The 25,000-nt window shown below is 34.8% G+C and overlaps 2 protein-coding genes across 4 annotated transcripts in view; one reads left to right on the forward strand and one right to left on the reverse strand.

The window, feature by feature from the left end:
* Positions 1 to 2,052, forward strand: part of LOC128175608 (radial spoke head protein 4 homolog A-like) — a 3,453-nt gene extending 1,401 nt beyond the window's left edge. Inside the window, exons 4-9 of the mRNA XM_052841367.1 lie at positions 115 to 175; positions 397 to 507; positions 623 to 720; positions 854 to 995; positions 1,102 to 1,471; positions 1,589 to 2,052. Of these exons, the coding sequence (XP_052697327.1) occupies positions 115 to 175; positions 397 to 507; positions 623 to 720; positions 854 to 995; positions 1,102 to 1,471; positions 1,589 to 1,820 (1,014 nt within the window). The 3' untranslated portion in view covers positions 1,821 to 2,052. The remainder of the gene's footprint in view (positions 1 to 114; positions 176 to 396; positions 508 to 622; positions 721 to 853; positions 996 to 1,101; positions 1,472 to 1,588) is intronic.
* A 1,834-nt stretch (positions 2,053 to 3,886) lies between these two features.
* LOC128175893 (E3 ubiquitin-protein ligase TRIM9-like) overlaps positions 3,887 to 25,000 on the reverse strand; it is a 29,388-nt gene continuing 8,274 nt past the window's right edge. For 2 of the 3 annotated variants that reach the window (XM_052841759.1, XM_052841758.1), the window contains exons 4-8: positions 18,994 to 19,222; positions 14,980 to 15,119; positions 10,198 to 10,336; positions 8,798 to 9,022; positions 3,887 to 6,257 (exon numbers count right to left, since the gene is read on the reverse strand). In XM_052841759.1, the coding sequence (XP_052697719.1) occupies positions 5,956 to 6,257; positions 8,798 to 9,022; positions 10,198 to 10,336; positions 14,980 to 15,119; positions 18,994 to 19,222 (1,035 nt within the window). In that variant the 3' untranslated portion in view covers positions 3,887 to 5,955. The remainder of the gene's footprint in view (positions 6,258 to 8,797; positions 9,023 to 10,197; positions 10,337 to 14,979; positions 15,120 to 18,993; positions 19,223 to 25,000) is intronic. The other variant, XM_052841760.1, reaches the window with a different exon arrangement.

A 25,000-nucleotide genomic window follows, 5' to 3' on the forward strand; every position in this document is an offset into this window, starting at 1 on the left:
TAATTCAGTGTTTTAAGGGATGTACTATATCGAGCGATTTAGTGCCAGTTATTTGTGTATTATGGTAGTTTTGAATTAGATTTGTCATCTGATTTGAACATTTTCACTTTTTAGCCCGAGGAACAACAGGAGGAAGAAGCAACAGACAAAGATGGCGATGAGGAAGGAGAAGAAGGTATGCTATAAGTCTAAACAAACCATGTAAACCATGGAACAAAAGTTTCATTTTTGTAGATCAATTTAAGAAATGATATGTCTTGCATTATCATAGTGAAATGTTGGAAATTAGCATTTAAGTGCAGAATAGCATAAAAGGTTATTAGATTTATTTTTATTGATCGAGGAAGTACACCAAAATATATTAAATCTGAATGTTTGTATTAATTACTCTTTTAGAACAAGAGGAGGATGACACTCCAAAACCAGACTTCAAACCCCCACCAGAAATCCCAAAGGAGGAAAACAAAACAGGCACCAACAAGAAAACATACTTTGTCTGCAATGATCGTAAGTGTTAATACAAATTTCTCTGTTTAAGATGTAAAAATGAACATTTTTATTCAATAATGGAATGGAAGATTGATAATTTAAACTGATTACACATTGCATACTTTTGTTTTAGCTGGTAAACCCTGGACCAAGCTTCCAGCAGTAACACCAGCCCAGATCCAGTCTGCCAGACTCATCAAGAAGTTCTTCACTGGAAGATTGGATGCTCCAGTAAGATTCTGATACCATTTTTAATCATAATTCTTGTACATTAACAAAACTGAAATACTTCATTTTCTGTAATGATGCTTTATACGGGAATTTATTTACGAAGACATAATCATATTCTTGGTCTATATTTTAGGTTGTCAGTTATCCCCCTTTCCCAGGCAATGAGATTAACTATTTGAGAGCCCAAATTGCCCGTATTAGTGCTGGTACCCATGTTTCACCAATGGGCTTCTACCAGTTTGAAGAAGATGAGGAGGAGGAAGAAGAAACCGAAGGCAAGTTTTTGTTGAAAAAAAATGTACATTTTACCAAGTCTGTTCTCTGTTTAATTTCTCAGGACAAAAATTGTTGAAGATTTAATACTATTTTCATGAATAATAGGTCGCAATGACTGTGTGATCAATGTGGACTTTGAGCCAGTGTCCTTGAGGGATCTGTGTGATGGATCTTTACAACACTGGGTACATCACGTACAACACATTCTGCCCCAGGGGCGCTGTGTCTGGGTCAAGGTTGGCCAGGAGACCCCTGAGGAGGTGGATGACGAGGATGAGGAAGAGGAGCGTGAGGAGCCTGATGAGCCAGAGCCTGAGGTGGGACCTCCTCTCCTAACTCCTCTCTCCGAGGATGCGGAGATTGGAAACCTCCCTCCATGGACTCCCAAAGTGTCCTCCAAGCTGATCCCTCAGTACGCCATCTCAGTTCTTCAGTCCAACCTTTGGCCTGGTGCTCATGCATTTGCAGCTGGAAAGTAAGTTATAAAATTTGAAGAAAAAAAAAAAACAGTATAAAATCTGAATGTTTGAGACATTACCTCAAGTGTACCAAAGGAATTCTCCATTTCATTCTTGAATATAATTTCTTTCAGAAAATTTGAGAATGTCTATATTGGCTATGGTCACAAATACAACATGGACAACTACAATCCCCCACAGACCGCACCAATTCAGGAGGAATTCCCCAGCGGCCCAGAAATCACCGAGGCTGAGGATCCAACTGTGGAGGAGGAGAACGCCCTCAGGAATGCCCAACAAGAGGCAGCTGAAGCAGCAGAGGAGATGGAAGAGGCAGAAGAGGAGGAGGATGATGAAGATAACTGATGATTAGGCAGGGGCAGTAACTCTGTTACAAATAAATGAGTTTTGATGAGAAAAAGGAGCAGTTGTCAACTGTGGACTTTATAGAAGTTTAAAATATTTGCAATTTGTTCAGTGTTGACATTCATACATTGATGGCAAATGTAAAGGAAAAAATGAAAATAGACATCATTCATGAATACTTTGTAAAAAGTTTGTATATAATATACTGAATAAATTATCATTTTTACTGAAATTTTGGTGTCTATTTACTGTTGTTGTTTAGGGTTGAAGCCTTGAAGGTGGCACTCTTAAAGTATAGCCTGTATACAGAGCAGGGAAGTCTCTAAGTAGCATGTAATTGCTACATGTATATATACGGAAGATTTCAAATTGAATACAACCCTTTTACCCAATGTCACCAATACTCACCATCTTTCTTTAGTTCAAATCATAATTTTTCACCACACCACAAGTATTTGTGATCAGAAACCTGGCCAACCTTGCTCTATAAAAGCTGGAACATTACATCATCTGAAATTAATGAATAGATTAAGGTGTTTTGGGGCCAATCTTATTTATTACAAATTGTTGGCTCTGGGAAGCTCTATGTTCTCTCAAATCTTGTGTCAACGGATTGCCAATGAACTAGAAAAAAAATTATTATGGACAGGGAACTCACTGAAATGCTCAAATTTCATCTCTAGAAATTATTTCTTGGAAGATTTATGATTGGGAATCCAAAAAGAGTTGTTTCTCTTTGATTGTACATTTCGTAAGTTGGGTAGTTGAATGAACATCAATTGACTATTTGTGAACTCAGTATACATGGTATGTATTTTTTTGGCAGTGCTTGCTTCTTTTATACCTGCATTTTCTTTTTATATATTATCAATATTATACAAAAAATGCCAATACTTGCAATGCCCAAACACAATTGACCCACCGAAATGATAAAAAAATGAGTATCATTTACATTGTTTCTATTTTCTTTATAATTTGTTGAAACTGAGCATTAATTTCATTTCTGTGATGTTTTTGAAAAGATATTATTGTAAATCCATTTTTTTCACAAAACTGTCACAAAATTTGCTACAATGGGGTAATATGTAATCTTTTCAATTGCGAAAATCATTTTTCACTATTTAAAAAGTTTCTTATAGAATGGAACATGTCCATAATTTCTGCGCATTGTGTTTTTTGTGATTTTAAAGTGATTGCCAAGAAAGTGTAAACTGGACCATCACAAAAGTAACCAGATATTTGGTAATCTGTTATAACTAAGCAATTGGGTTAAAAGAGTTGTGACTGCATGCATTTGTTTAAGGTGATATGGGACACCTCCATATTGTGACATACTTCCAATCAAAATGAACAATAAAATCAAGCATAATTTCACACACTTTTTCTTTCCCCAAATAGTTAACATAGCATTAACTATGAATCTGTGAGTCATGAGTTTGAATCCTGCTGGGGCTTTTAATAATTTTCACCTTTCCAAAAGTTTTTAAAACATATTTTTGGGTCAAATATTATAATATTTTACACAATTTTTAAAACAGTGAAAGCATTTTAATTATAATGTACTTTTATCCACATTAATATCGACAGGCGTCCGATTCCATTTTAATTGTTTTATGATTTTTAGAGCAAAGGTGCATTCACACATTTAATTCAGGGATATTTTTCTTCATATAGAAATCTCATTTGTACTACTTCTGCAAAACTCTCTTATCTCCAAGAACATAATATAGACAGACATAGTTATTTCTAAAATATTCATCCACATGAAATAAATGAAAAACAATTACTTTAGCAGCAAACACAAGGTCAACTTCCCTGTAAAATATCTTGAGGTCGTCATTTGGACATTACATGTACACTTCATATAAAGATACCAAGATAAACTGTACATATGCCTTCGGATATCCCTATCAATTCTATTAACTATTTTTTGTTTTTTTTGTTTCAAATGACATTGTGTACAGAATAAGGTTTTTCTTCTATTCCAAGGTCTACAATAATTTTGTTCCTAGGTCCTCACTGCAAAGCTTTATATTGCTTTTATACCAATCAAAACTAACGCTCTATTCTTTCTACAATTTATTCATTTCCCCCCAAAAATAAAACAGCAGTTTAGTCATACAAAAACAAAATTTGTATTTCTGAATTTAATTAACATTTCAGAACAAAAACAAATACATGTAGATTCATAACAAAGCTCTTGAATTTTTCACTTTCCTATGTTGAGAATCAGCGATAAATTGAATATTAGGCTAATACATGTACATGTAAAGTATCAATAAATTAAAATCTAAAAAAAAACTTTCTATATTCCAATGAATTCAGTAATTAAATAATCTAAAACATTTTCTTTTTTAAACTTGAATCATTTTTCTTTAAAAAAAAACTGATTAGGACACATAATAAAATAGAATCACTCAAATAAAATAATAAATAAAAATTGCAAAAGAAAATTGATCCTTGTGTAGAAATAATATAAACCACAAATATCATATATTGGTTTCTTCAATGTTAAAAGTATCACAATAATTCAAAACAGATCTGAGAAATGAGTTAAAGAAAGAAGCATGGTATACTTTGCTAAGATGACTTGGGAACAGTTTGAACAATCAGGCATAAGCATCATGATTCTAATAAGTATACTGTTGTGTGTATAAACACACATAGTAGTACACAGGTATCTGAAACACCTGCAGCTGGTCTGTGGGATATTTTTTGGTGACTATATAAATGGCAACAACAGTGGAGAAACCTGAGTAGAAATTGCACCACATCCAGCCAAAACTATCTTATTCTTTGTTTTACATCACAAATAAATTGAAAATAATCCCAAAACCTAATCATGTAGATAAAAACGTTGATATGCACGCTTCCTGATACAAAGTATCATATATACAGATTTCAAGGATTTTGATATGCATGTCAGATATTTCATGAATTATTTGTTTTATAAGTGATAAAGCTTTAGCAAAATCCATTTCTTTTATCGAAATAATTATGACATAAAACAAAGAATAACACTTTGGCCTTATATAGATTGTCAACACTGTCACAAGCTTTTCATCCAATGTAGCACTTACAGAAATAAAGCACAGATCAAGCTCAATGCATTAACACAACCACAGAAGCTTTACATAACAAATCTATGTACATCATGAAACCTGAAGAACTCTTACTGACTTCATTTTTTTCCACGTACATAAAACAAACATACGTGTACCAGAGCTTCTTTGTGCACCTCCATTAATTTTACCATATGGCAAGTTCATAATTTTTCTTAAATCATTATAAATGTATTTACATTCATACAAGTTCATATATGTCTTATTCATAACCTCTCATATTTTTGTAATTATTTAGCAATATCTACATGTACTAAATACTTAAAGACTTTGTCTGCATTCGTATTCCACTGTAAAGGTAGGCATTAATTTACATGCTCTGAAAATCACCATTGAATCTTTATTACTTCATCAAATTCTAGTAATTAACTAAGCGATCATTGAAGCTAAAACAATACTGATAAAAAATAAAATTAAAAACTCCAGAAACAAAACCAGCTTATAAATAACATAGATTGTTTAAGAGAGAGACATAAATACACTGGCTGTATACACATGAACATCACATATCGGGCTGTACAGTTTAATATGAAGCTATTACGTTACAATACAAGATGGAAATCTTGTGTCGCGCAAGTGAACGCTAACAGCAGGGAGATGGTAGAGCAAAGGTAATAATCTTTTAGTGATCCATCATAAGATGTTTGATATGAGGACAGTTGATTTTCAGATACACAAAACTTATGTTGACTGTAAATATAATGGTTAGCTGAAAGATCACAATGAATGATTCGTTGCTACCATATTTTTACAATATGTACTTTAATTGAAAATTGGAGACAAAAAGTTTATCTAAAAAATAATGAGTGAAAACTTAAAACTGTTTGGATATAAAAAAAAGTATATGTAAAAAGACATAATATTCTTGATGTTTTACAAATTAAACCTAACAGCCAAGTATGTACAGAAACTGACTAGAAAAATATCTCTCGAGACTAAAAGCTCCTTTAAAATTGGCATATTATTGCACAAACAATATGGCAGAATTCTGGATGGTTGAACACACAGCACCCTCAATTCTCCTCCTCCGAATCACTCTCCGATGGGGGCTCTAAGCCTGTCCGGAGGGATACTTGAATGTTTCGATTAATGCTGAGGGCAGGGAAAAACACACCGTGAAGGTTCTTGAATGCGATTGGTCCGTGAGGAAATCCGTCCACAAAGTAGGAGAGTCTGTGTCTGTCCAGGTCCAGAAGTAGACCCACCACACTCCCCCGCTTGATCCCCCCCTCCGTCCTCTCTGAATGATCATTGTTATGCATGAACCAGCTTCTCTTGTCATCTATGTACATGCTCCATCCTTTCTCATCCTTACCTAAAATTTAAACAATGCAATGTTTTATCAATATACATGTTCATCATATTGACAACAGAAATAACTCAAATTTTAAAGAAAATTGAGTTATTCCCCTTATAAAATCTTGAAAAAGAAATAAAATTCTTGTTAACTACATTAATAACATTTTTGAAACAGAAACCGGGCTTATTTTTCTGTTTATTTCCTAATTTTTCAAACAGCAAAATACATATGTACATGTATATAAATGTATCAGTTTTCATAAATTTGAATTAAGTGCCCAGAAGAGCTTGAAAACACCCCCCCCCCTGAAAAAAAGGAAGATGAAATTATGCTTATGTAATGCATACATCATGTTCAGATTTGCAAAAAAAATTTACTTCACAGCTGTACAGAAAATGCTTATTGGGCACTTAAGGCCTAGTCCATTTCATGAATTTATATTGCTTTATCATGATTTCAATTTTTTTTAATGCAAACAATAAATTCATGAGTTTTCAATAAAAATAAATTCTCTATGCAGGTGTTTTTCTCAAGACTATGTCAATGTTATGGAAAATGTTAGGGTATCCCTAAGGCCTTCTTACACTCTGACTATAAATTAATTAGCAGTTGTGGTTAAAGAAATATATTTCGACACTTTACTTCAAAGAATCTTAAATGTTAATCTGGTGGAAAAACTCTCTCCCTCTTCCAATATCTACCTACATCTTTCATATCAAGCTTTTCTCACAGTTCTAACTAGATGTAGGCTTACGTGGCTCCTAAAAATACTCCTATATCATAATTATTCTAGGAATTTTTAAAAATTAGAGTGTAAAAACTCTTCCATCAGACACTTTATTTCTAACGAGGACATTTAGTCGCCAACTTTCACTCCAGACAGGACAGATTTATACATCTTGGAGAGCTCTCTGATAAGACACTTTTCGATTTGATCTTCAGAAGTAATCAAAGGATGGGAGAAATAATTAAATTCTGGCTGATTAGTCTTAAATTTCTGTGGTCTATCTGCAGCTATCAATCAGCTGTTTTGGTTAAACATCTTGAAGAAGCTGGGCCTTCCCATTAACAAGTTTAGAGGGGATGTTTACAAGGCCGATAGTGTCAGGGTGCTGGGTATTTGTTTGTCTTACCCCACTACAAAGAGAGTTCTCCCCTCTGTTACTGGTATCATTAAACAGACACCTCCAGTACTGCTACACAGACTTCTTGTCTTTGTCAGTCCAGTGTATAAATGTGGATTCTCCATTCAGAACTTTTTCATTGATGTAGGGGGGGGGGGGGGATAACATATCATCAAAGCTGGAGTATCATTTAATTCCCATTCATTATAATGCATTGGGTGTGTGTGTGTGTGTGTGTGTGAGAGAGAGAGAGAGAGAGAGAGAGAGCACACTAGCACAGTACTGTATGCTTAGAATTATCATGATGTAATTTTTCCTTCCAGTATTTGTATTTCATAGTTATTAATTAAACTGAATAAGATGATGTCATCAACAGATAAAAGGGCATAGTATGATCAAAAGCTAGCGGATGCATGCCGCCTTCCCATCTGACTAGGTTGATAGCCCCGAGTATTTTTAATGATGCACAGCTACAATCAGAATGCAGGAAAAACATTTGAGCAGTATTGCCCGGTGACATCAAGTTTATTAAATCTCAAAACAATCTGATATTGATTTTCTCTATCTCTCTCTCTCTCTTGATCAAATGTGATACCTGTTTCAATAGTGGTTAGAAACTGTTTGTATTACCAAGTGCTCTCTAGATTATTTCAATAAAATCTCATGGATAAAATTCTACTCAGAAGCATCATATGATATAATTCTCCGCAGGGTGCCAATGTATTTTTTTCCAGAGATTTGTCAATTTCAAAGATATCCAAAGTAAAATTTTGCTGTTCATATCTTTGGAAAGAGTAATGAGATGGTGGATTTAACATAATTTGCTGGGGATAATCTAGCAGAAAGAGGTGGAAAAAAAGTTATAACTTCATGTCAAAAAGTTTATCAAAATACTGGCCATAAAATAAACAAGTCGTCAACCTGCTGAGTTGTAGAACACATCCAGCTATCTTCTCCCTCATGTTGGAATGAGGCAAAGTCTCGCCATATAATCCCAAATTATTCAACAGCAGACATTCACTAGCGAATTTAATTGCCTCTATCTCAGCAAAAGTATCTTTTTTAGCTTGATAAATCTGAGAGCATCCTTGGTGTTTTTTCTTTGTATATCAAATTCTAGCTGAGATACTACATTGACCCCTGGTGACTCGGGAGACAGACGAATTACAAAATTAGAGGAAGAAGCCATTATTTGTAATGAAGAGGTTTTTTTCTCTTGTATTAATCACAGATAATTATTGGCATTAGATTCATTTTCTCAAATGAAAGGAGTTTGATTTTATATTAAGAATAAGAAGTTATACATTTTTAAAACCTTCATCTCATGCTTGGCAATTTCTCTTTTGACAATTTTTGCCCAATTAATTTCATCCAAATCAAATAATCTAAATGCTACCAATTCCAAGATTTAGATTTTTCCATTCTTCTTACCTAGCATTTGGCATTTGTCTACATCAAATCTGGCAATTCCAATGGCAGGATCAGAGTGGCTGTCATAGCGATCGATGACCACTTCCCAGTAGTGAACTCCCTTGGAAAACCCCACCCCTCCCAATAGAATGCGGTGTTCATAGCTGTTACATGTGGCCGTCTGGTTGTCATTGGAGAATAGAATGTCGGGATGGGCAGAAAAAGGGTCCAAACTAAACCAAGCCACTGAAAAAAAAATATTTTATTTGAAAATGTAGTTGCATATTAAATCATCATTCAAAGTACTCATGCAACACCTATGCTCTTAAATCATACAACTAAAAATATAATTTTTTGGCAAAGTAATGTTCTCAGCACAAATGATTACAATCAAATCTGTGACACTTGCAGTCAAGATCAATGTCGTCTAATGATCCCAAAAAGTGAGAGAAATTGATTATTTCAACCTTAATGACATTTGTTTGGTAAATTGAAATGTATTGCCTGGTAGATTGCATTCTCATGACCCTATACTTGTCCCCTACAGCTTTAGAAATCGTCAAATTTCTCCAGAGCTCCAACAAAGCAGACGGCAAGAGACTCTCAGTAAGAGGCCAGTGACACACATAACAAAGGACCCAGTGATTCTGATTCCTTCTACTCCAATAATTTGTCACCAAAGGTGTAAATGTGATGCCTTTAGCTAGATTTTTATCACCCAAATCATCGTCAAGGATTGATTGCTTTAGCCGAAAATTGACTGACGAATTTTTATGTCTTTCTATTAATAAGGAACAGCACCCAGTGTTAATTCATTTAATTTCCCCTTTTTATGAAGAACTCTTGAATAATTTGATAAAAAAATTCACAAAAACCATTAAACTGCTAATCGCAGTGATTTAATTCCCTAAATCATGCCCTTCTGTGATGAACCCGGCTTCTAATTCGTCTTCAATATCTTGTATTCTTGCCCTTTTACTGGTAATTCCAAACCACCAGGAAACTATTAGTGTTACTAAACTGAAATGGCAACAAATAAATTTTCATCAAGAGTACATTTTCTCCTGTCTTTTATTTCATGCACATACCTAACACCTACATCATCCCTTGTGGCTAAAGCCACTTCCAGACTAATGCAGGAGAGCTAGAGCGAATTAAGCTAAATACATGTACTTGGTTTTGAATACATGTACTTATTATGGCCATGAAAATTCTATATCTTAAATTTACAGTAACCATTCTATATCAAAATTTAAATTTAATCAAAATAAACAATAGATGTATATGGTATACACTTCCATGCTGGCAGCGTAGTAGAATTTTTTTTTTATATTCAAATGTCAGTTCCAATGTTCACAAACTATCAACCCCCCTCCCCCCCTTTCCAAGTCACTGATCGAGAAATGTAATTAGGATAGTACCTTCAGCTGTCTGGAGACTGATCGGGTCGCTGTAGTCACTGTCCCCAGAGTTGTTAGTGGCCTTGACCCTTGCAAAGTATGTACTGTTAAAGTGAAGGCCATCTACAGTACATATTGTTTCACTTCCCACATACACAACCTGTAAAAAGATATTCCATAATGACACATTACTATAATAACCTTATTGTAAACACAGCTTTGATTTGATTTGAACATATTTTATTGTATACCGGTACATGTAATAAGATACTTATACAAATGGTTCAGACACATGTAGGTACAAGTTCTGACAACTTACTAGGTCTTTACAGTTAAAGCAATATGAGCTGTATATTCTAGAACTTTATTTTGCTGCAAAAACCTGCTAGTATGATAAGTTTGCATGTAACTTAAACTTTTATTATTATTAAGATTTGAACAAATCATTAATTTTTGTCAGAAGAAATATTTCTCTTCTAAGGAATATATACGGTAGTAGATCAATTTTGTACAGGACGACAATTCAATTTTGCTCCAGTTAAGCTTCATAAAGACTTTTCCCAAAAAAATAGGCTAAAAGAAATTTAAAAACCATGATATTTTTGGTCATTTTAGTTCAAAGTAACATTTTCGTAAAAAAAAAATTCAGCATGAAAATGCAGCTCATATTGTTTTAAAATGAATAAAAATATCTACTGATATAGGAATGAAAAAGAAAAATCTAAAAATATATACTGTAATTAAAAATACATGTATAGTAATTATCAATCATGCAGATCTCTACTAGCAATAAAGGACACGTTATTCCAATAAAAATCAACAAACAGATGATTTGCCAGTCGTAGGAAGCGATAATTTACTCAAAATTTTTATAGCACTTCATTTTTTGCTGTAGTTATGTTTTCAGAACCCATGCATTCAGCGATCAGAAACAATTAAATCCAATTAGCCCTTATTTTTTCCTCTACAGTTTCCTTTTTCTAGGTCTTAAAGCCATTTTTTTTTCTGAGCTAATCTTTTCCAGTAGGTAAATATAACACCTTTTTTTTAAACTGGAAGACATATTACTACTGCGACCGACAACAATCGATAAAGAATTTCTGTGGTTGCAAGAAAAAAAAAAAAGCCTTGCATAATTCTTAAGATTTACCTTAATATATTTCTACCACTGTTCTAGACAGAAATTTGTGTTTTGCAAGATAATAATGGTTACAAACGTAAAGTTTTGCACTTGGCATATCCTGAAATATGGTAGATCTATTGGAATGGAATTCTTCAGTTTCGATAAAATAACATGAAAAATTTTAAAACAAGCATTCTAAAAGAGCTCAAAAGAAAAGGAGACATTTTTGCTGTTTTACATCTTGGCACAATGGTTAAAAGTAAATGCAGTATTCATAATGGGGCAGGGCTTAAGTTAGATACAAGTATATTAAAACACAAATCCAGTATCAATGAATACAAAATACCCAGCTTTTGAGAAAATTAAGCGACACCTGTTTCAAATTGAGGTTTTAAAGGATATTATACTAAAATCCTATTACCATTGATACATGTATTTTTCAGTAGATCTTTCTAAATTTCCTCATAAATAAGCAGCAAACAGTAAAGCCTTCAATAATCTGTTTACCAGTATATGTACTCACTACTAGATTCCTTTATATAAATTGATAGAATTTTGAATGTTTTGACAATAATGAAGATCTACTCTGGGGATTCTTGAAGAAACAGATTAATGTCTAGGAATTCCTTCATTTTCATTCACAGTTGTAGGCCTATATAGTGCTTACAACTGTCAACTTTGATTTACTTCGAGTTTTCAAAACTAATATCTACCTTCATTTCAATTCTCATCATTTTAGATTTAATCTAACCTTTCAAATCTGAGCATCAAATTTACATTAGGCTTTCTGCTATATATCTAAATGACTTTCTCTCAAAGTCGCATGTCCCTATAATTTTCTACATGTCAGAGTCACACTTTCACCCTCCTATCTTTCCAGCTAAATGCCAGCTATGGGCATCGTCATTAATTTTATTTCTCCCAGGAATCTCCCTGTTACAGAAGTCTAGACGGACTATCTGGACTTGTCACATCAAGTTGACACCAACTTTCTTAATTCCAAATTCAATCAGAGCAGATTCACCCATAATTCTTCATCATGTCATCAAACACTGGACAGCCATTTTTATCAAATAAGGATTAGTGTTCGGGAATCAATACAACAACAATGGATGGTTATATTGATTAAGTTTCATTTATCCATTTTTATTTCACATTGAGTTTTTTAAATTACCAACTTCTGATTGATATATCCCCCCTTTGAAATTAAAATTTTATAGGTAATGACATCTGGTAGATACATCAAGAGTTTTATTTTTTTTTTCATTAAAAATTAATGAACTTCTACAGTTAGAATGAAGATAATAAACTTCACTCTTTAAAAAAAAAATGCATAGAAATTGTAACACAAAACGACTAATTTGGCTGGCATGGCCATAGTTTCCTAATACCGGTACTTTTATTCATCAAAGGCTTTATTTTTCCAAAAGTTTCCATCAAAACGAATGCCTTTTTCAGAGTGACTTAACCTAACCTTCAAGATATGCATATTGTAACGTAAAACTGAGAACTTGTTTGGCATGGCCTTTGCTTTCTTTTACTTTTTATTACTATAACCAGATTATATAAATGTTGAAGCAAAGTAAGGGCATACAGTACAGCCAGAAGTTGGTTACATTAGCTCCTCATGTGATACATGGCCGGGGGCTATAACACACAGTAAGAGAGTTATCAGATTGATGGGATCTCTGGGATTTCCCTATTTAATATTTCATAGCATGCAGATATTGCATTACTTTAGCGTTTCACTTTAATGGAAGTTAAGATGAAAGCAATGAGTCGAGACACCTCTAGCAGAAGGATAATAGCCACTAATAGCCAATTGTCCGCTAGGAACAGAAATGCTCTTTTTCCTTCTTCTCTACTCATGTAAATTGGTTGCCGTTTGAATGAAAGGCTATAAGGATTCCCTAATCATATCATTTCAAACCTGACTCGCTTGTGAAAGGCAGATGTAGAAGAAACAACTACCCAACATCTCTGACTGTGACACTGACTGGAATTTTACATAAAATCTATAGAGGGTCTAAACCTTTTAATATTTCTCTCAGTGAGAAGTAAAAAAGTCTTGTCCATAGCAGAAAAAAAAGAACCAATTGATGGCATGGCAGTTTTTTTTTCTATTTTAGCTGAATGCTTGACAATAAAATATCACAATTTCCTGCTTCTATGATTGTAACACAGGGGAAAAAATTGTCAGGTTTCATTAGAAAACAAATTCATTAGGAGCAACAGTTATGATTGTTAGCTGTGAATCACTGTCATGCCTTATTTCCATTTTGAGTAAAAACAGGGAGTCCTGACTCACGGGACCTAATTTCATTACTCTCTACATCAAAGACTTTTACTCAAAATATGGGACTCATTTTTATTTAAATATTTGAATTTTCACAAATTTTGTGTGGCTTTTGGGTTTTTTTGTTTTCACTTTTCTAAATTCTGCTTTCAAATGGATTGGTAAATATTTAAAAACTACCAAGCCATCAATTTGAAACCATTAAATCAAGTATAATGATTTAAATTTGATTAATTTATTCTATTCATTAACACTTGGACAGATGAAACTAATGAGAACAGCTCCATACTACTTGGGGTGATTTTTTAATGAGCAAATTATAATGTGTGTTTTTGATTTTGACAAACAGTAATGTTGTCGCCATGTCCTGGACATTTAGTATTCTGGTGTACAGTTCCAAATTGCTTACTTGCTAACTCCTTCACATCAATCAATTGCTATTTCCATGTCTCTCACCCTGAAATCTCCCCTACAATCATTTTAATATCCAACTCCAGATCAAAGCTGCTCCAGATCATAGCTTTTTCCCTTTCTCTTACCCTGAAATCTCCCCCCCCCAACCATCTATCATCCAACTCTAGACCATAGCTACTCCAGACATTAGCTATTTTCCTATCTCTTACCCTGAAATATTACAAATTATCCACCATATATTTCCAGCCATAGTTTAATACTCCAGAATGTTGCTTTTTTCCCATCTCTCATCCTGATATCTCCCCTACATTCATTAGCCAACTTCAGACCAAAGCTACTCCATACCATAGCTATTTCCCATCTCTTACTGACTGAACCCCCAACTCCAATATGTTACACCAGCTAACTCCAGACCATAGCTCACATCCAACTCCAGACCATAGCTATACTCCTAAAATCAGCTATTTCCCTGACTCTTTATCTCTTACATTAAACTCCCCTCTCCCCCACCATTCACCTCCAGGCCATCGCTACTCCAGACTAAAGCTATACTCCAGACACTAGCTGTTTCCCTGATTCTTCTCCTAAATCTCCCCACATCCATCATCCAACTCCAGACCATAGCTACTCCAGACCAAAGCTATACTCCTGAAATTAGCTGTTTCCCTGGCTCTTACCCTGAAATCTCCCCACATCCATCATCCAACCCCAGACCATAGCTACTCCAGACCAAAGCTATACTCCTGAAATTAGCTGTTTCCTTGACTCTTACCCTGAAGTCTCTCCCACATCCATCATCCAACTCAAGACCATACATGTAGCTACTCCAGACCAAAGCTATACTCCTGAAATTAGCTGTTTCCCTGACTCTTACCCTGAAATCTCCCCCACATCCATAATCCAACTCCAAACCATAGCTACTCCAGACCAAAGCTATACTCCAGACACTACCTGTTTCCCTGACTCTTACCCTGAAATCTCCCCCACATCCATCATCCAACTCCAGACTGTAGCTCTCCACCACCTTCCCCATGTGAGGCTGCCATGCAATGGTCACACTGTTGTTCTCAGCACTGCAGTCTTCTGGTACAATACTGGGCTTACCAGGAGCTGAAATTAAAGAAACAAGTTTAACAGTAGCTCTCTCTTTTTTTCCTTTTTCGTTGAATGCTTCATTTGTGGAGTCAGCTTTAATAAAGATCCTGATCTCACAGGATGAGTAGGATAATTTTTCAATTAAAGGACAGGGAAAGGAAATGGATTTCATTTCGATTTCAATGTCGGTGGCAGCTAGTCTGAACTGTCAAGCTTTAAATGAGTACTCCTGATTGTTAGGGGAAAAAAATCTACATTCTGTAGGAAAAATCATCACTTGTAATTTGCTTCTTTCTATTTACATCACTAGCAATCATGTCAACATCTTTTTATGGCCAGATAATGCAATTTTGGCATCCTTAATTATGTATGAAATGCCCAGTTAACTTTCTCATGGAAAAAAAATCTAATAGATGCTCTACTTGAAATTCAATAAATCTTCTTTTTTTAAGTCTATGAACTTCAAAACAAGAGAAATTGAGTCAGGAAGTTCCATTTGTTTTTAGAAATATGACATTATACAAAAATTATAAAGGCATCTCAATAAATCAAACCAAAATGCTATTTTTTTAACAACAGGCAAAACAACCATGACAAAAAATGATGATTTAAAAAAAAAAAAAAAACGCATTAAAATCATATCAAAACTTGCACTACACCAGAAGCTGTGAAAATTCCCCAATCCTTGAAAACATTATTACTGCTATTTCAGAAAAGTACATATACTCTATAAGATTGTTTACTTTTAATGAGTTTACATTGTCGTGAACATCAGGATGCATGATGCAAATACATGTACACAATATTTGATCATAACCATTTGGACCCACCACTGAAGACCCCCCTTAACCCCCCCCCCCCCCCCCCTTTTTCATAAAGAGGGGCTTAGAGAAGAAACTGGAACTAATTTCTGTGAGCTCTCTGAGACTTGAGCTGTGTATTAGAGCTGTCAACATCGTGTGATGCCATCCCCTGCCTGGACTGATAACCCATCCACATTGACGGCTGATTCCTGGCAGCTGGTCATCCTCTTGATAAATCACATGCTACAGACCACCTCTAGAAGTTGCAGGGACATTTTCTTATCTCTTCCATTTTTTATGCATTTCATTTATTTTTTATCTCCTAATACATATTCAGTAATCTAATCATCTGGAATCTATAATGCCAACTCGGAGGTTTTTTTAATTGAAATTCTGAAGCTTGATACTGGTATTTATTTTAAAGCCATTTATCATCTGCATCATACAACAAAGAACAACACTAACATCTACAGTAGTGGTACCAGGGCTCGATAAATTTCAATAAATAGATACGGGAATTAAGATATAAATTTGACAAGACATAGGAAAAAGAGGATTTGAAACTGGCTTAGAAATAAAAATGCTCTGTGTTACTCAACCACACACTTCAATAAAAAGCTGCGATACAAAACAGAAAATAATATATTCTCTTGAGAAATCATCTGTCTGGTGTCTGTCACATGATCTATAAGTATGTCATATCTAGTCCCTCGGTGTTTGGGATGTTATGTACCAGAGCCAGACAAAGAACCGCAGCATCAATACTTGGCTGATTTTGTAGTGGCGATATTTTGGTTCCCATTAATTATACATTTGGTGCAGCATCTATTCTAGGACCCTGTATCTCCTCCCACAAAGTACATTCAAGATCTTTTTCAAATGTAAACATTAGGGGGGGGGGGATAATGATCATCATTAGCTAACATCCTTTTTTCTCTTCTTGTTGATGTAGTAATAAAAAGTGCAACATATAAAGGATTTGATCGTGCATCAATGCATGCAATTGCCAAGCACACCATTCCTTGATCCGATAAACAGAGAGGGGAGTAAAACAAGATACCAAGCACACAGGGAGTCAGAATTTGACTTAACATGCATGAAAAACAAAACATGGTGTTATAATCAGGCAATGATCTACTAAAGTAAACTTGCCAGAGGCTTTATCTATTTCTAAAAAATCTCCATTCTCTGATTGTTTCATGTCAGATTCTAGATTGAGTAAATAGATTCCGTGCAGTGCATTGTCATTTTTATGTTGTTAGAGAAAAACTGGTAATGTGGGGTCCTGTACCAGTATGGGAGTCTGAAGCAAGGATATAACAAGGAGAGCTTGAACTTAGGAAACTGAGAAGATGAAGGCAGACAGAGGTGACAAAGAGATGCAAGGCAGACAACATTTTCTTCCTTTTTGTCTACTTACCCACACCCCCTGTACGCCAAATCAAAGAAAAAAGTGAGAAAATTAGCCAGTGAAGAGGGCGAGATACAGATTTTTCCATGATACTTACCTCAACCCGACTAAATTACATCCTACTTGAACAGGTAAAAATTCATCACCCTTCAGATGTGAGATAATAAGCTGTTTGCTTTGAAGCCGCATACAAGTAGCTTTTTCTTGTGAATAAAGTATAGAAGATTTTCCTCTGAAGTGTTTTTTATAAAGTTTACCCTTCATTGAGGGGCCATGTCAATCCCCCCTTTTTTTCTCTCCCAAAATATCTAAATGACTTAGCGCCCTGCTCATCCCCCTGTCGCCTGCCTCCCCCTTATATCTATCTAACACTATCTGGTTTTGCCCCTGATGTGCTGAAACCTGCTGATTAAAGTCTTTTAATGTACATGATTGTTTTAATGATGTTGATAAGTGGCATAATTTGTTATATCTAATATGACTTCATCCCACTCAGAGCCGGAGAAGATCAGTCTAATTACATCCACTTTCAGCAACCCTCTCCGATGCTTTTCATCATCATCATCTTTTTTTGATGCTCTCCACAGAAATGGTACCCAGGTACCTTAAAGGACTTGAAGGTGTAAGGCACTCTGCTTAAACACTCTATGAAAACAGTTCTGTTCACCTAAACTCATGGACAGTAGAACATCTGTCCAAAAATTGGCTCGTTTAGATCTATTAAATCCCTGATAATTCTCCTATCGCCATTTACTTAGCTTAAGGTATATATTTTCCCCAAACACAAATGCACTGAATTTTAGGTGTTACTTAGTTCATCTGGTAAAACTCGATCCACATTAATTGGCATCATTGTGGAGATATTCTTTAGACGTTTTTTATCATAAAAATGATAAAGAGACTCATAAAAAGGAAATCTGCTTGACCTGGGGGTTGTGCCACACAAGATTTAGTGGGGATGAGGTCTGGTATATTACCCGTATTATCACCGCATGGAATTCCTCACCTCACATTACTTCTGTTCAAATGTTGCAGTTCAAAAACTTTTTGGTACATGAATTCAGTTGTATATTGCAGATTTGAGTGCAGAACAAATTCTTTTCACAATTAAAAGTACAGATAAACACTGATTTAGTTAAGCATCATAGACAAGCAATTTCGAATTGTTACTTTGCTCTATCAATAAAGAATATTAAACAGTTTGAAGATTTTAGAGTAATAAAACTGACTCGCTCTAAGTGTGGATTCTTAACAAGTAAATTTAGAGTAACTGTGTTTTACTAAATTTTTTTTCCTGATTTTCTTTCAAATCAAAACCAAAATTTACAATTTCTGGCTAAATTTTCTTCTTTTAGATAATGTTTGTAGAACCTGCACTGTAGAAAATTGATTTCCTGTACATTTAAAAGTGCATGCTTCCAACAGCTTTTGTCCCTCTAATAAAAAAAGAAATTTTCTGATTGTCTCAACTAGTCTTTCTTTCTTGATCTCAATTAAATAATTGAAAATAATTTTTTTTTCAATTTTAAACCTACACACTTTAGAAAAAAAGTTTTGAAATTGCTAGGAACAATTCAGATTCATGCACATGTAAACCTGATATCAATAATGATACACACATGTACTTTTTTATTTCAAGCATACATTGAATATGAAGGAAAAAATGAGTACTCACTTTCATAGTGAGCGAGATCAGACCGCCATCGCCACAAAAGATTAGAAAACTTTGAGAGCACGGCAGCTGTACCTTTCAGTTGAAAAAAGTTCATGGTTTGAATGGCGTGAAGGGCGGGGCTGCTGTCCAGGGTCAGGTCAAACTCTGTGGCGATGCGCGGGGTCAGCTCCATGTCCTTGTTGAAGTTCTGGTCGGCGGTGGACACCCGACTAATTAGGCTGCTAGATACCTGAAAAAGATGGTAAAAAAAGTTTATATCAGCTGAAAAGCACAGAGTACTGGCAAATGGTACATGAAATACTCATGACAAAATAAGTGGCATTCATTTTTTTTAAAAAGCTTGTTAAGTAGCATGTGTACTAATCAAAGTGGTGGGGGAGGATCTCGACTTCTTTGATGGATTCATATTGTGGGCATCTAATATTTTCAAAAGTTTCCTTATGAATCATGAATAGATTTATTATTGATGATTCCTTTGACTTTGATCATTCTGAGTTCCTGACCATCTATTGGTTCATTTGTCAATTTGATAATTTGCTAGATAAGTTTCTATCATATAAATACTAGGAATGTACTGTGCACAAAGTGTGTCCATTCACAGAAGCTTCATCCTGTGGGTGATTTATGGTCAGTTGCTGGGAGCCATAGGTCAGTCCGGATGGGTGTAATATCAACAGGTTCATCAGCTATCTTACACATCTGTCATTTAATGACAGGATATATCAACAGATTATAGCCAGAGAGAGAGAGAGAGAGAGAACGAGAGAGAGAGAGAGAGAGAGAGAGAGAGAGAGAGAGAGAGAGAGAGAAGCAAATTTACTAAGTCTTGCATATCACTGATGCATAAAAGATGCATATATAATCTAGTCAATATCATTATCCACCCACTTTGTGATAAACCCTTAGATCAGCAATTTTTCTTTCAATATCTTGCCTGGGAAAATTCTCAGCGCTCAGAGTTATTACTGTTTCTTCATTATTTTCCCTATTTATGAATAGATAAAAAGACCTTCAATATCTTCTAGCAAAAACAATCATCTATCAAAAGACATGAGAGCTCATCCTCACTTTTTTCCAAGTTTCCTGTGTTACATCAGATGGACTCTTAATTTGCAGAGGAATTTCTCGCCCAAAAAAGTGATGAAAAGCAAACATTATCCATGTCTTTCATCTGTGGGTTAATATTGATTTTAATTACTATTTGTCTGTAAATCACGGCATCTTATCCAACTTGTCTACATTGCAACTGCCTTCAAGATAGTGGCAAAAGTATGAACATTTATCTCATAAGAGGGGAGAAAATTCAAGTCTTAAATGTCAAAGCAGCATCCATAATTCATGAGATGGAGTGAGAGAAAGAGTTGATAATGGTCACACAGGGTACCTGCTGTGGAGATAAAAACTCTATCAAATCCTTCTGATTTGGAATCTTTTTTAAATGACCCACATCTAATCACCTCCAATTTATGATAATGCAGGGAGAGAATCTGTATCAATGTAATGCTTTGTTTAATGATGCAGAGAGTACCACTATAAATGACCTCAAGCATAGTAATGATCTTGATTAGTGTGGGGGGTCATGGGAAGTCTTTGTTTACAGAGACAACTACAGCAGAGACTGAAAGGAACCTATTCTAATGAGCTTAAGTAATTAATGCATCCTCATTCATGAGTGATGGATTCCTTTAATGACTGTCTTCCGCTGTATTATAAATTTAGCAAGCCAAACAGAAAAAAAGCTCTGCAGCCTTTGGGGATCAACTTTCTGTAATGAAAATCTTCAGCCTTTGTGGTGTTACTGAGAGACTGTGCAATGAATAAAGAATCAAATAACACTAATTGCAGGAACAAACATTAATCCATGTAATGCTGTGTTTAAATTCCCCCATTTTCTTCACTTTTTAACTGAGCCACCATTTTTCATTTTCCACATCAAGTATGACATGTGATGAATTTGATACTGCATTACCATATTTAGCTCATTCAAGTTTGGAATTGTAATTTTTTTGTCCAAAGAAAACTGATAACTTTCTCCTGGATATTTTGGCTTTGAGTGTGAAATATGACAATCATCAGGGAACAGATTATTTGAACATTAATAGAACTCTGGAGCCTTGGTCTCCCTAGGGAGAGCATGCCATATCTAGAAAATGTAGCTTCATTAATGCTAGAAATCTTCCCTCAGTCGAAGTGCAGGATTCTCATTGTAATATACAAGACAGGTGAATTGAGATTCGTCTTCGGGACTGCAAGCTTAAAGCATTACAGAACTTTAACTGCCAGTCTTGGCATCCATAGCGAACATTCACATCACCTCAAGAGGAATAACAATACTGAGATTTTTATATATTGATCAATTATTATCTTTGACAGATGCAAATTGATACAAGTTATTTCAAGATGTATGTTATAAACTATAAAGCCAAACATCTCTGGGGTAGCTCAAATGGAAAAAGGCTTGCTTTGTGTTCTGAAGGTCATGACTCAATCCCCCATAAATGACAAAGCTATGTCAATTTAAGATAGATAATATTTGCTCTTCTACCATGAACTCAGACTATTAATGTTTTGGATGAGACTCAAACTACCATATGTTGTTCCATATGGGCTGGCACTGATAGTTTCTCAAAGTCCATAGTCAGGTCTACCGTAAGCTAAAGTACTATAATGCAATGGCCTATCCATAACACTTTTAAAGCAAATGAAAGATTCTCTATGGGAACTTTAACAAGAATGAAATCAATCCACTTCACAAAAGAATATAATAAAATCTGTATGTTTTGCTTTTTCTTAAATTACTTTATCTCAAATATCAATCATTATTTCAATTCTAAGTCCCAAACTTTCTTGTTTGGTGCAAAATTAGTATTGAAGGACATGAATGTCCCAAAATGCTTTTCTTTTTTAATAGCCAAATTACAAGTGTATCAATGGTAGCTAAGGAACTGGCAAAAACACAAAGAAAAACTAACAATCTAAAAACGACCCTGATAAATCAATGACAACAGCAAAAAACTTCATTTCCATCTCAAAATAGGAGAACTCCGCAGCAAAAAATCCAAAGACTGACAGAGAACAAACTCATTTAAGATGAAATAGTTAAAAAATGTCAATGACAGAGCCTTTGATTCCTGTAAACTGTGATCATTTGTTGGGCCAAATGACTTTAATTATGTCCACATTATTGGAGGGAATGCCTGCTTTGATTGCAACATCATTAGGTATTTCTCTGCAGTGATAAAGTGACATCTGTCCTTACTACCAAGAATATCCATAGTCTTTGTATTGATGACCAATAAAACAGACAATAAAGACACCCACCGAGAACCTCCTCACAAGAGGAAACCTTGCTATGCTGCCATAAGAGATGACCCATGGTCAGTGATTTCAGATAATTTATCAAGATTTCTGACATAATTGTCAATCTATCTAGAGTCAATTCACCCTCTAACAGGACTTGTATATTTATGTGTAAACATTGAGAGAGCCAATGCTTCTTTGAATTCCCATTTATCAAGATCAAACTTCTGACCCCTCCTTAGAACTATGACCATGGGTCACTTAATGTCTTGATCTTAATTCCTGGACATCATTGGGAATGGAAATATCTGCAGATTAACACATTGGTGAAAATAACAAAGGGAGGTCAAAAAGTGGACAAAGAAGGGGGGGGGGGGGGCTAAGGTTATGCAAACCCTGTCTTGACAACAAATTGTTGTGTTGTATCTAGCAGCAAAATATTTCTTTTTTTAATGAAAAGAATTCTCATTGAAAGAACCATGGCCAGATTCAATCAATATGATTTTTTTTCTGATTTGACTTTAATCTCTCAGGTGTTTTGATTTACAAGTGATTGATTTCCTGCAGCTATTGGTTTTTTCCTTCTCACCAGGAACAAATGGATTAAACAGATTAAATGTACAAGTATAATACTAGCAGAACACTTACTGCCTCTCTTGGGAAAGAGTTGGCAATAGAGATTGGATTCAGGTATGGTATAAACAAGCTATATACATCTCATAGAATGACTGTAAAAAGAGAATCACTGTAAGATTGAGGAGAACACAGTGACCTGGTTTATAGTACAGACGGCACTGTCACTATCAGAGACTGGCACAGCATAGATTCCACTGTTGGAAGCCAAAACTCCAGGATAGAGTTTCTGAAGCATGATACTGCTTATATGACTTTGGCTGAAGGGACAAAAAAGGGTCATATTTGTTATCAAATGAGCAAGATTAATGTTGCTGCAAGATTATTTGCAACTGCCAAAAAGATTGATAACTTCGTATTTTCTTTCAGTCATTGTAATAAAAATAATGATTTATTTTAAAGCAATGTTAAGGAATATTACATATGAACTAAAGTAAGATGTCAAGGATTCACATAGGACAAGAGAGTTGAGTGTTTATAAGGAAATCTAGCATGTTTCTTAATTCAGCCATTATGATTTGTAGTCAAGATACGGCTTTACAAGGCCTATACATTGATCCTGCATCAGAAGATTTTTCTGTTCAATTCTTCGAGTTCAGCAGTCTTTTTTTCTCTCCTCAGCAAGAGCTGATTGGAACAGATTTATTACACATCGATCATTGGCCGAACCTGGTGATATGTAAATATCTACTAACAGCACAGATTAATTCTCACAAAAAATTTGGCGATTTTGTCGGAGTAGAATAGCAGAGACAGGAAACCATTCCTGATCAATTTCTTCCCTCACTTTTCTCATCTGGACATCTTTAATCTCCGAAAAGGATATCCGTTGTATAACTTCCTAACAAATAAACAGACAATCCCCCCTTTTTTTCAGCATCTGAAACTACAATGACTTCCAGCCCATTTTGAGTTCCCAATTTTCTCTGACTACGAGGCAGACCCCCCACAACTTGCACCATGATTTAAGTTTTCTTGGGGTGAGAAAGAGAGTAACAGTTCATTATTTTGTTGAACTTTTGCACACTGTTAAAGATTATAAGTAAGGAGGACCGATAGTAAATCTCTCCAATATCGTGCAACTGCTGTCAACTGCGGGCAGATAATGAGACTAAAATTTGTGGAAAACTTGGCTTTCTGGGGGCCAAATTATACACCCCTCCCTTTTTTTCATACAAAATAAATCATTCGTGTATCATAGAAAGCAGCCAGAAAAAAAATATACCAAAAAATCGTTGCCTGATTTACAATTAACCCTCTTATTGCTACTGTTGTCAAACCAGTTAGTGGCATGTTTCATAACAATTTGGATACAGGGAAGATAAGATAATAAAATATAAATGGATACCCAGCCTTTGTAGTCCTGGTTATCATAACTCTTGATCTGATTCTGTACGTCTCGCTAATATCCCTAATAACTAATGATCCGTATCATGTACCTGCTTGTAGGAATGTGAAATTTAACAGATATATCTTTGTACCCTCCAGCAAATTGGGTGTCAAAGTTACAATGATATTGACAGCCGACTGCAGAAGACAATGGATAAAACAAATTAGTTATGATTCATAGGAGACAAAAAAATGCTTTTTTTCACGGTAAATGTGCTGGTGCTTACCCACATCACAGAGAGGCGAAAATGCCCTGAATGCATACTGAAATAATAATTAATGGAAAGGAATCGTTGGGAGATTAGATATTATTGGGTCTTTCACATGTCCCAAGCACATCAAAGTGTTGGCCATAATTGAGTGAGCTTTATATTTGTTTATGCCTGATTGAGATCCACTTAAATTCCCTGTTGATTTTTATCTTAAAGATTGATTTTCACTTTAATTATCATAAAACAGAATTATTCACTGAAATCTCTATTGATTCACTTTCACTCTCATTATCTTATGAACATGGATCGTCAGAAAGGCACATATATTAAAGTTCATCAGCATTGGATAATTTGGATTACCAATAGTATGGTTATATATAATTCAGTAGGGCCAATGAAGTTGAACAAATCATTTTACATGCTTCATAGAAAACTAATCAACACTGTATTTAGAAATATGAGCTTTTAAAAAC

The sequence above is a fragment of the Crassostrea angulata genome, chromosome 3 (assembly GCF_025612915.1).
Source record: "Crassostrea angulata isolate pt1a10 chromosome 3, ASM2561291v2, whole genome shotgun sequence".
In the NCBI taxonomy this organism is placed as follows: Eukaryota; Metazoa; Mollusca; class Bivalvia; order Ostreida; family Ostreidae; genus Magallana; species Magallana angulata.